This window comes from Notothenia rossii, assembly GCF_949606895.1.
Source record: "Notothenia rossii genome assembly, chromosome: 6".
Lineage (NCBI taxonomy): Eukaryota > Metazoa > Chordata > Actinopteri > Perciformes > Nototheniidae > Notothenia > Notothenia rossii.
Genome location: NC_136909.1, coordinates 11,835,344 through 11,847,501, shown reverse-complemented (window position 1 = coordinate 11,847,501; position 12,158 = coordinate 11,835,344). Strand labels below are relative to the sequence as shown.

The following is a 12,158-nucleotide window of genomic DNA, read 5'->3' as shown; positions in this document are numbered from 1 at the left end:
GAAAAATGTATCAACACTTAAATAAGACTTTAGTTACACCTGGAATAAATTCACAAGCGTTCATGCTGTATCAACAAAGTAATTCACACTAGCAGAACCTTTGATAATAGCTTTGAAAACACTTTAATACATCAATCATTATGATCGAAACATAAGATATATTATTCTGAAATGGGCCAATCTGCATAGTGATTACTTTTACTTTTAGTAGTTTAAGTATGATGATGCTGATTCTTTTGTACTTTTACTTGAGTAACATTTTGAATGCAGGAATTTTACTTGTAACTGAGTATTCCTACTCTCTGGTACTTCTACTTTTACTGAAGTAAAAATATCTGAGTACTTCTTCCAGCTCTTGATTTTAAGATGTTACTTTGAAGATATTGATTGTAAAGAGCTGAACATATATTATTGATAGAGTTGTTGAACATATATTATTGAGAGAGCTTCTCTGAATGAACGCTGACGTTGCCTCTCTGTTTGCTAAGGTTTATTTTGTGTAAAGAAGACGGAAGTAAATCAAGTGGGAGGGACGAAGGCCATCACTGCCATCCCTACGACGCCTGTCACGGTAAGGTGTTTGTGGAGATTTACTCTTCAAATTCATCCCGAAGCCACTCTAATTTTAACTCCAGAAGGTACGCTAATTCGTTTGGTAAGGTTTGAGCCAGGCGGGTAGATTAAGAGCTTAACTTCCTTAAGCCGGTCCTCAGAAGGTCATTTTCTCAGAGAAGTGGTCAGGCGCTAGCTGACACTGACAGGCTCACTGCAGCACACAGCTAGCATTTAGCACCAGGTTAACTCAGATAACTACTGCAATCATGCAGGAATGGGCGAATCAGTTATGCGTAAGTAATTGATCGAATAGCACCGGGAAATTGCAGACCTGTTTGCACTCATTTAAATAACTTGTTTTAGCTTTCTTTCCTCTGAAACACTCGAGTCTGCTATGCTAACGTCATGGTAGCCTGATGCTATTCAGCTAGCGAACCTTTCCTCTACCTTTGTGGCTAAGTTAGCAGGAATAACTCAAAAGTAGCTAATGTAAAGCACTCGTATTGTATCTCTGCAAACTATTTAAGGGTGTCGTTTTATTGAGGTGTCCTTATGACAGCGTGAGTTATCGTACAAATGTACTGGAATAATCGTCTTGTTGACTAGCTTCGTCGTCAGTTGCATATTATTGGTTAGCTTGTGGCTAACAGCCTGTCTTATGTTTGTGAAGCTCAATGAATAATACAACTTGTACGTGTTTTTAATGAAACGCAGGTGGTTGTCATTAGAAAACATGATAACTGTTAGGCCTTTGCCATTCATTTAGACTTGCTGTCAACATCACTCTCTGTTAGCATCACTGCCACTGCAAGTTCCATTAAATTAACATTATCAGGATAACGTTGCGTAATAGGAAGTCAGTCATGTTAATGAAAGGCTAATGCAATAATTATGTATAATAATGTGTAGTGAGATGCCATCTGTTTCATTCAATGTAGGCAACTGCTAGGGACAACATCAATATTTACAGTTGTAATAATGTGTCCTAATCATGATTTAATGTTATACATGATGGCCTTTTGTTGAAAAAAAGGAAGTGTTATCACAGTATAGTCATTAACATTATAACCAGAAAACAATCCATGTATATGTGCGGCAAAACTCAAATGTGATGACTATTTACACAAGTCATGTGTTTCTTAAAGGTATACACGGATCAAAAGACAAATGTCATGTTCAATGTTTTTCAGGAAATCAGTTGTTTTCTTTTGACTTTTGAGCACCATTGCTCATATTTTAGAGCATGAAGTATTGTTGCATACAAGGAGAAGATCCTTCACAGAGAGGTGCTCCACCAATAGTTGAATTGATCAACAGGAAATGTACTATAGTTACTGCAGAAGCCACATAGATGCTGACCAACAAGATTCAGGTTCAAACAAGACATGGTGCCAGTTCTCTCTGCAAAAACCATTGTTTTCTTCTGATAGATCACTGACATTTGTTCAGGAGAAGACAGGAATTCCTTTTATTTCCCTGTGTCTGCACTTCTGGTGTTTCCTGTTGCTCTTGGGATGCTCCAAGTTTCCACTGAGGAAATATTTCACAGTCGTCTTTCTCACCCTATCTATCTTTTGCAGGAGAATCGACAATTTGGATCCAAGATGACGGACTCCAAGTACTTCACCACAACCAAGAAAGGTCTGATAATAATGTTACATTTAAAACAAGTTATTTCAGTTCTCAATCATTTCCAGCATCCATTCATTGTTTTTCAAGTTACTGCTTGGTGGACTTTTTGCATGTTAGTCAGCTGGGTGGAGCTACATTATTATGTCTCCTTTAGGTGTTGTTAGTCAAGTTGTTACTAAATTAAACTGTTCATTGGTTTCAGATTAAGGTTTCATTGAATATATGCAGAGCAACTTGATGCATAACACAGTTTAATTACCATACATCTTTAATTTGCTTATTCGTGGTAATATTTAAAGATTTCTTCGATACATGAGTGCTTATTCTGTTAAGGTTTGAATTGTTAAAAATGTTTACCCTTGATCAAGCTAGAGATGTTTTCACTCTGTTGTTGCTAAACCCTGAACAGCTCTGATCAGATTAACCATATGGAGCATTAGTTAAGATTGAACTTGTCCTGCTGTGCCACTCGTTCTATTTGTGTGGCTCTTCCCATGACCCAGAACATTGTTCCCACACAGGGCTTTGGAAATGCAAACAGAGGAGTTTAAGTGATAGCTAACTACTGTTTGTAAGGATAGCTCGAGAGTTAAGGGCATGATTCTTCTAGTATGTGCTTTTGTTGTGGATCGGCCCAATGTTGCTGTGGGAAGCCTTTAGCTTACATCTTTAAGGAGATTGAGAGTTACAAGCTGTTTACACAGTCTGGGAGACTCAGTCAGTAGACTTGTATCTAAGCCAAAGATTGAGTGGTAAAAGTGTATATCGTCATGCATATAAAACATCACAACAATGCGATTAAATATTTAGTCCCTTTCAGTTTGGAAAATAGCAACGTAACATCTGAACAGATTGGAAAATCAAAGATTAGCTTAAAATGTTTATGATATTAATAAGAATATATATTTGTTTATATATGTGCCACAAACAAAGGTATGCAACATTTCATGTAATCCAATTGATACTCAATTCTAACTGTCATGCACTCGCTCCAAAAAAGCAGACGCACACGTAAAGCACACACTTATACAGAGTTTTGCTTTGAAAGTTGTTCAAAGATCATATTGAATAAGAAAACATATATACCTGTCAACAGTCGGGCGGCACTCTCATTTGCCATGTTATCGGAGCTGTTATTCAGATACTTAAAACGCCAAATGCAAGAGCTGCACATCCTGCTGCTGATTTGCATTAAAAGCTCTCTAGCCATTGATCGCTAAAAGGCCTATAAAGATGCAGCAGGTTTTAAAAGGGTTGTCAAGGATGCACTCTACACAACTATACAACTCTTTGAATGTTAACTGAAAGATCTGGAAGTTTTGTCTGATATATTAATAATGGTAAGAAGAGGCTACCTTAGTCAGACGGTTACACAAACAATGCAGTGGAAGGGACATTGTTTAAAATGATCTTCTGCCCCTTGCCTAATTTAAATGTTGGCAAATAGCTGGTTGAAAAATCTGTGCAAAGAGAGTCTGGCAGCTCGTGGAGGCACATACAGTAGATAGAATGAAATTGAAGAGCATGATGGAAGTAAGGTTAAAAGAAAATATACAGATGAATGGGTGAGACCAGTTCTGCTTTTTTTTTTAGTAATACAATGAGTATTTCATGATATTGTTTATGTAGTTTTATGGCCATTTAAAAGTGTTTTGTTTACCAGCCATTGGCAGATAGACCAGAAAGTTCACTTTGGACCCTAGATGGATGCTTTACTATAACCTCAAAGTCTTTAGTATAAAAAAAAACACTCATACTCCCAGAAATATCAGACTCCGCTGACAAAGAGCCCAATGCTGCCCACTTCTCCTTTTCACGTCCCACCTCACAAATGGGTTACATGGTGTGTGATTGGCTTTTTTCTCTTGTGTGTGCAGGGGAGATCTTCGAGCTCAAGGCGGAGCTAAACAGTGATAAGAAAGAGAAGAAGAAAGAGGCTGTGAAGAAGGTCATTGCATCCATGACAGTTGGCAAGGATGTCAGGTGAGTAAGAGGAGAGCATATCTATGAAACATCCACACTGGAGAAATGCAGGATAACGACACCTTGTCCTTCCTTCAGTGCGCTCTTCCCAGATGTTGTGAACTGCATGCAGACGGACAACCTGGAGCTGAAGAAGCTGGTCTACCTGTACCTGATGAACTACGCCAAGAGTCAGCCAGACATGGCTATCATGGCTGTTAACACCTTCGTAAAGGTAAAGCTCAGTACTAACAATAATAAAGCTTTATGTATGTAGCACTTTTCATACAACGCGTGCAGCTCAAAGTGCTTTACAGAATGACGCAATTAAAAACAAACAACAAGAAGTTCCCCTCAGATTATTTAAGAACTTTGAAACGCAGCAAAATATAACTTGTGATCAGGTTAATAGACACAAGGAGGTTAAATGTATTATAATACAAATAAAATAAATAATGGTTTCTCTCAGACAGATAAGACTCGAGACAACTGAGTCGATGCAACAATATAAAATATAAAACCCCATAAAGATAATGGTAATAAAAATGCCATAATTCTAATAAAGGTTAAACGATAAAAAAATTAAAAAGACCAACGTGAAACTAGATATTGCTATTGAAGCAGGTTAGATTAATAAAATAAGATTAAATCCTTTAAGACCTATAAAATAAATAAAACAATATAAAGGTAGGTAAATAATAAAGACTAAAAGAACATTTAAAGTGGGGGGGTTTTTGTAAAACATATTTTATTTTTATATTTCTAGAACAGTATTTGAAGTAGAGTTGTGAGTGCAAGAGTAAGAGCTTGCTTGCTTGGTCGATGCAATAGTTCCTATTGTGCCAAAAATGATTTTATAATGAAAGTATTTAAGTACCTTGTTTTGATACAGTGCATTTTCTCTTGATCGTTTGAACCTACTCATGCACGCTGTTTTTGGGCTACTCGCAGCTGTGAGAAATGACTCTCCATTATCCCTCTGAATTCAACAAGATAATTACAAACCCTCGGAGTATCCGTTTAAGTTGAACACAGCCAACCGTATATCCTTTGAAGATCGATTCCTCTTTCTTCCCTTTGGTCATACTACAATAGCAGTGACACCTCGATACGATGACAAATGTGCCTGATTTTGAACCAGCTGTGATTCGTTGCAATATGCGTGGAGAGTTTCCCTTTAACTCTTTCCAGAATGCTTATGCAAATACATGTTGAATACATTCAAATCTGTTTCAGAGTAACAACGAGAAAATGATGACCTTTTTGAACCGTCATTTAGGACTGTGAAGACCTGAACCCTCTGATCCGGGCCCTTGCTGTTCGCACAATGGGTTGCATCCGTGTGGACAAGATCACCGAGTACCTCTGTGAGCCGCTGAGGAAATGTCTGAAGGACGAAGACCCGTATGTGAGGAAGACGGCCGCTGTGTGTGTCGCAAAGCTCCATGATATCAACGCCCAGCTGGTGGAGGACCAAGGCTTCCTGGACACCCTGAAAGACCTCATCTCTGACTCCAACCCCATGGTACGACCTCTTTGTCTAAACCAGACACATTTCCACAGATTTGACCCAGCTGGCTTCAAGCCCCAGCTCTGCCTTTCCCTGATTAGCCCCTCTGCTGGCATACAAATATTTCAACATGTTGCCCAAGTTGTGTTATTAAAATGACCTCTACTTTATATCTTAATACGGGTTCAAAGGGCTCACAGCTCCTACAACAAGGCAACATAAATATATATAAGACTTAAATAAAAACAATACATTTAGTGCAAGAAGAAACTGAGTAAAACAAGAGAATTGTTGCAAGAGTGTTTCCCGTACATTGATTTATTTGGGGCGGGCCGCCACAATTAAATAACATCCGCCACAAATGGATCTCATACATTTATTTATTTTTTAAACAAAAACATGTGGTGGTCTAATGGATAGTGAGGTGGGCTGATGATCGGAAAGTTGCGAGTTCAAGTCCCGCCTGGAACACCACTACTATTGTGCCCTTGAGCAAGGCACTTAGCCCTCAGTTACTCCAGGGAGAATGTCCCTGTAATTGGTCATTGTAAATCGCTTTGGAATAAGGCGTCTGCTAAATGCCTAAATTATATTGTTGGGAGAATAAACCCCACAGATCCTCATCTCCGGTGTGTCTCACTCATTACCAACGCAACACAGAGCAACAAGAACGTTGTCTACAGTAGCCATGAACTCGCATGTATTTTTTTATTTGAGGGGGGGGGTGGATGCGTGGGCCACCCGAATAGGTTAAGGGGCCTTTGGCTTTTCTTTAAAATAAAATAAGATGAGCTAATAATAGAATTGAAATGCTGTACAGTGAAATACAATACTGCTTATTGTAATAATAACTGGGGGCTTCAATTGTTCTGCTGGCATTTATCCATCTATAAGAATCTCTATCATTTATTTCACTTTTGTGTTCCTCTTCAGGTTGTAGCGAATGCAGTGGCGGCGCTGTCGGAGATAGCAGAGTCTCACCCCAACAGCAATCTACTGGACCTGAACCCTCAGACCATCAACAAGTTGCTGACGGCTTTGAACGAGTGCACAGAGTGGGGACAGATATTCATTCTCGACTGCCTGGCCAATTACTCACCTCGTGACGACCGAGAGTCCCAGAGGTGAGAGAAAGCCTTCATTAACTATGCATGGCAAATACACGCATTCACCCCGAGTTTGTATTCTTATTCTTTATTAGGATCCCCGTTAGCACTAGCATGAGCATTGGCTATTCTTCCTGGGGTCCTCACACACTCAAAACATACATAAAACAGCTCATCATTTCATGCAATTGACTGTGCTATATGAAATGGAAACTAAGATGGTCATCCGATTTTAACCATCATAACGCCAAACAAACAAATACAAATAAGTGTACATAATAATAATAATAATAATAATACATACATACACAGGTTTCATTTCCCTCTCTCTCTTTTCTCTCCCGATATCAGCATCTGTGAGCGTGTGACCCCACGGCTCTCCCACGCCAACTCTGCAGTGGTGTTGTCAGCCGTTAAAGTTTTAATGAAGTTCATGGAGATGCTGCCCAAAGACTTGGACTACTATGGCACCCTCCTGAAGAAGCTCGCCCCCCCACTGGTCACGCTCCTCTCTGCTGAGCCCGAGTTACAATATGTGGCCCTTCGAAACATCAACCTCATCGTACAGAGACGGTAAATGTGGGGAGATAACATGTGGTATTCTTTATACTTTGGGAATATCATAACATAGTAAAAGTAGCATTTTACTGCAGCATGGCACATTCTCCACAAATAACGGAATTATTTACATTTTTAGCCCGGAGATCCTGAAACACGAGATGAAGGTTTTCTTTGTGAAGTACAATGACCCGATCTATGTGAAACTGGAGAAGCTGGACATCATGATCCGCCTAGCATCTCAAGCTAACATCGCCCAGGTAACGCATCCACAGCTGTAAAACTTCACTGTGTGTGAAAACCATTATCTTTGGGGTGCCTTAAGAAAGCAAAACATGTTAATGCATTTCTGTGTGGCTGTAGGTTCTGGCTGAGCTGAAGGAGTACGCCACTGAGGTGGATGTGGACTTTGTCCGTAAAGCGGTCAGGGCCATTGGCCGCTGTGCCATCAAAGTAGAGGTGAGTGGAGATTACATCACGCTGCTGTCATGTGCTTAGTTTGTGTTTCTCTGTAACTGTCAGCTATGTCGCACAGCAATAAAACATCATTTATAAGATTCCTCCTTCTTAGTTTCAAACTACACGTTTCTGGAGAAGTTCACTGTAAGCCTAGTTTGTTAATACTGATATAACTGTAGGAGATGTAGGACTTTGACAGCTTGACACTGATGGAAGGTTTATTATTCAGCAGATTGTTACGTATGCAACAATATGTTAATTGTTATCAATATGTTCTATATTGTGACAATATTATTTATGCATATTAAAAGCACACAATAAATATGTTTTTTTTCTGCAGCCCAGTCATGACAGATTTATTCTTCTTTCCATTTATTAGCAATCAGCGGAGCGCTGCGTCAGCACGCTGCTTGACCTCATCCAGACCAAGGTCAACTATGTGGTGCAGGAGGCCATCGTGGTCATCAAGGACATCTTCCGCAAGTACCCCAACAAGTACGTTCAGTGATAGACATCAGTGTGGTCCTTTCACATTATTTCTTTACACTCCGCTATGCAGATTCAAATCTTTATCAATCATTCATCAGGAACTGGTGGAAACTGATTCTGCTGTTATTATTCTCAAAATGACATGACAACACCTTACACCTCTATCAAAGTCTGACGAGGCTTTATAGTCCGCCCGTTTAAATTGAGACATTTTCAGATGCATGAACTGTTTTGTGCTTTGCATTGTTGGTTGGTGTACACATTTACTCGTGCATTCTATTGCACCCTGCACTCCACTCCACTTGCCCTCAATTTCATTTCCCCTGGCCCTCACATATTCAGAGTGAAAGCTCATTCCACAGACAAAGTGGTTTCAGATTTGCATTTATCCTGAAATGCATGCAGATGAGGTTTTTGGGCCAGAAAAGATTCCTCAGTGACACAGAGTGTGTTAATAGTGGACAGTTCATAAAACCAGGTAGATTCATGGAGCATGACACGGTCCTCTCCCACACAACTCAAAGTCAGCAGCGAGTCACCAAGGGAGCAGCTTTCAAAAGTTTCCAGCTCGACATGGCTCGAGCGTTTAGCTACATGACTCATTCAAACTTCTGCATTTTCTATTAATTACATATCAACTCAATCTTACCGCCTCAGGCTATCTTGTAATAAAAGCATTATGTAAATGCATTCGTTATGAGTCAATTGGTTTGGATCAAAAATGTCTCAACCGCATGAATGAATCAACGATTGCAGAAAAACATTTGCTGGTTGAGCGTCTAGCAATCGAAATATTCACCCAGAGATAAAAGGAGAATAAATATTGGATTTACATTTGTCAGGCTGCCAGAACAAACAGTGTGTGTGTGTGTGTGTGTGTGTGTGTGTGTGTGTGTGTGTGTGTGTGTGTGTGTGTGTGTGTGTGTGTGTGTGTGTGTGTGTGTGTGTGTGTGTGTGTGTGTGTGTGTGTGTGTGTGTGTGTGTGTGTGTGTGTGTGTGTGTGTGTGTGTGTGTGTGTGTGTGTGTGAAATAGTTGCCATTCCTAATCAAAAGTACACACATCCTTTACTCAAGTAGAAGTACAGATACTCGTTTAAAAATACTCTGGTCAAAGTGGAAGTACTGACTAAACCTGGGGGGCGCCAAAGATCGCAGGGGGGGCACCAGGCCTCAGATGATTTGAGGCCAAATATCATATTTAGACTTTTTTTTTTTTTTTTTCTTTTACATATTGTAAAGCAATACATGATTGTCTCTACATTACAATAAAACAAAGAATAATTGATTAATTCATTTGAATACAATTTGAAGTTAGTAGCTATTAAAGGCATAAAAAGACAGAAATGTATAATTCTTTCTTTAATAGAAATGTTTCTTCTGCCCGTAAAGTGTCCAAACCAGGCTTTTCGGGATAAGCGCATTTTTAAAACATAGTCACTGCCCATGCCGGTTTCAGATTATTTGTCACAGTTGCTCCGATCAGATCGGTCTCCTCCATTTTGTAGATTATTTACGACTTTTCAATCCACATAAACACATCGGCAAAATCCGGCTTACTTTGAGCATGTGATTTAAACAGTTTAATCCCTTTGTGAATTGGTTCCACTTGCGCCGTCCTTTAATTTCTTCATACAGCGGGAATCCAAATGAATGAATCCTGATTCCAATAACCATCAAAGTCACTCCAATAGTGCTCCTTAATTACACTTTCATCCTCCTTTAACAAAAAACTTCACATTCATCCAGTTTGTGACAATAGTTGTAGCATTTTTGAGACTTAAAGGGGGGGGGGGGGGGGGGGCGCAACTTCCGACCGGAGTCATTTGGGGGGGCTCTTGGGAAAAAAGGTTGGGAACCACTGGACTAAACTTCTTTACTCAAGTAAAAGTAAATTAGTAAGGGCTTTGAAATGTACTTCAGTAAAAAGTACCCATAACTAGCAGCTGTTTTAAAGAGTACCTGACCTCCCTTTATATTAATAGAACAATAATGTCATTGTTAGCTAATGAATGTTTCCATGCTGAACAACGGCAACATGACAACGTTTTCATTGGTCGCTCTTCTTTAGAGAAGACCAGGAAATTATGGATACACGGATCGTGTTCAAATCAATAGGCACGCAATGACTCTAAATAATAATGATCACGCCACCAAACACATATTAAAACTAAAGTAATCAGCCTGTTTAGAAAATGTAAGAAGTAGAAAGTACAGGTGTTTGTGTTCAAAATGTAAGAAGTTAAAGTAAAAAGTCGTAAGAAAAACAAGTAGTGGAGTAAAGTACTGATACCAGAAACATGTACTCAAGTACAATAACAAAGTATTTGCACTTGTTCCCACCTCTGTTCCTAATACATGTTGGTGTTGTACTTTGTGCGACTGTTTCCAGGTACGAGAGTGTGATTGCCACCCTGTGTGAACACCTGGAGTCTCTGGACGAGCCTGAGGCCCGGGCCGCTATGATCTGGATCGTGGGAGAGTACGCCGAACGCATCGACAACGCCGACGAGCTGCTGGAGAGCTTTCTGGAGGGTTTCCATGACGAAAGCACTCAGGTGGGTTAAGGATAGTTTTGGGGGAACAGTGCTGGCAGTACGAAGCACACATTGGTATTTGTTCCTGGAAACCATTAAAGCGACGGGTATGCTGCTGCAGGGCAGTAGAAATGAAGGTGGCATGTCACACAGGAGTGCTGCAGAAAACGGGTTCTGTTTCACTGACACTCTGTGGTACTGTGATGGAAATGAAAGTATCCTAGATGACTATTATATGTCCATTTACTGTGTTTATAAAGAGGTCATGGGAGTTATAGAAACACTTCTTATCAGGCTCAGGGACACATTTGAGAGCAGCCATATCTCACTCTGAAATGTGTCGCACCACAGAGAGTGTGGGATAAGAACAGGCTCTTCTCCGTTAGACCACTTTCCCCTGAATAATAGATGCATTTACATATTGCCTCGAAGAGCCTTTTCGGTTAGTGATTTTGTGGGTAAAAATAAATTCATTATGCATAAAACCTTCCATTTGATGCGGTTTTGTAACGGCAGGTTTCATTAGTAGTTGGAATATTTACTGTTTAGAAGGCTGTGGCTTTGGTGGAAAACCTAAATGTGTTTACTGTGGTTCACTGCAGGCCATTATTAAAACATCATTCAGATACACCTTAGAGCTGTTTTAAAGACCATTTGACTTCCACTCGCTACATTTGAACTTAGCATGTTGTAACGCATGGTTTGTGTTCGCTCTGTCCTCTAGGTGCAGTTGCAGCTGCTGACGGCAATCGTCAAGTTGTTCCTGAAGAAGCCCACGGAGACCCAGGAACTCGTGCAGCAGGTGTTAAGCCTGGCTACACAGGTGAGATGAAACACTTTGTGATGTTTCTACCATCATATTCAACATGCTTTTAACATCCTCACTTACTACTCTAAACTTGCAATCTACGTTTGTGTTGCATGTTCTATTCAGACATCACTTTTTGAGTTTGCTTTCTTTTCCAAGGCGGTCTATTTTAGTCAATCGTTCCAGGGCTCTGGAGTATGGTAATGAAAATATGAATATGAGCCTTAAGCTTCCCTTCTTCCCTTAGTAATGACTGCAGTGGTTCTGGCTGTTACCCTAATTGTGTTTTAATGGTTTTATGTTGCCAGCATTTGCACATTTAATTCGGAAAAGTATTATTTAGCCAAATAACACCAGATTATGATTTCAGAATTTACATAAAACGATCAACCTAATTGTAGTATTACCATGAATAAGATCCTGATGAATTGTAATCATGTATAATGTTATCACCTCAGTAATAATAAGTTGTCTTTCTTTGTCCTCCATTATTGATGTAAGGGATAATGTGCAGCGAGGCGTCATTATGGGGAAAAGAACAGGCT

General features: G+C 39.8%; 1 protein-coding gene across 5 annotated transcripts in view; it reads left to right on the top strand.

Annotated features, from left to right (window-relative positions):
• Positions 1 to 475: 475 nt before the first annotated feature.
• ap1b1 (adaptor related protein complex 1 subunit beta 1) overlaps positions 476 to 12,158 on the top strand; it is a 33,322-nt gene continuing 21,639 nt past the window's right edge. The window contains exons 1-12 of one of the 5 annotated variants that reach the window (XM_079690111.1): positions 476 to 571; positions 2,136 to 2,196; positions 4,065 to 4,170; positions 4,249 to 4,384; positions 5,429 to 5,674; positions 6,593 to 6,783; positions 7,117 to 7,338; positions 7,463 to 7,583; positions 7,687 to 7,782; positions 8,162 to 8,277; positions 10,661 to 10,826; positions 11,530 to 11,628. In XM_079690111.1, coding sequence (XP_079546237.1) covers positions 2,160 to 2,196; positions 4,065 to 4,170; positions 4,249 to 4,384; positions 5,429 to 5,674; positions 6,593 to 6,783; positions 7,117 to 7,338; positions 7,463 to 7,583; positions 7,687 to 7,782; positions 8,162 to 8,277; positions 10,661 to 10,826; positions 11,530 to 11,628 — 1,536 coding nt within the window. In that variant the 5' untranslated portion in view covers positions 476 to 571; positions 2,136 to 2,159. Of the gene's footprint in view, positions 656 to 737; positions 849 to 2,135; positions 2,197 to 4,064; positions 4,171 to 4,248; positions 4,385 to 5,428; positions 5,675 to 6,592; positions 6,784 to 7,116; positions 7,339 to 7,462; positions 7,584 to 7,686; positions 7,783 to 8,161; positions 8,278 to 10,660; positions 10,827 to 11,529; positions 11,629 to 12,158 lie in introns of those variants that run through there. The other 4 variants (XM_079690112.1, XM_079690113.1, XM_079690109.1 and 1 more) reach the window with 4 other exon arrangements.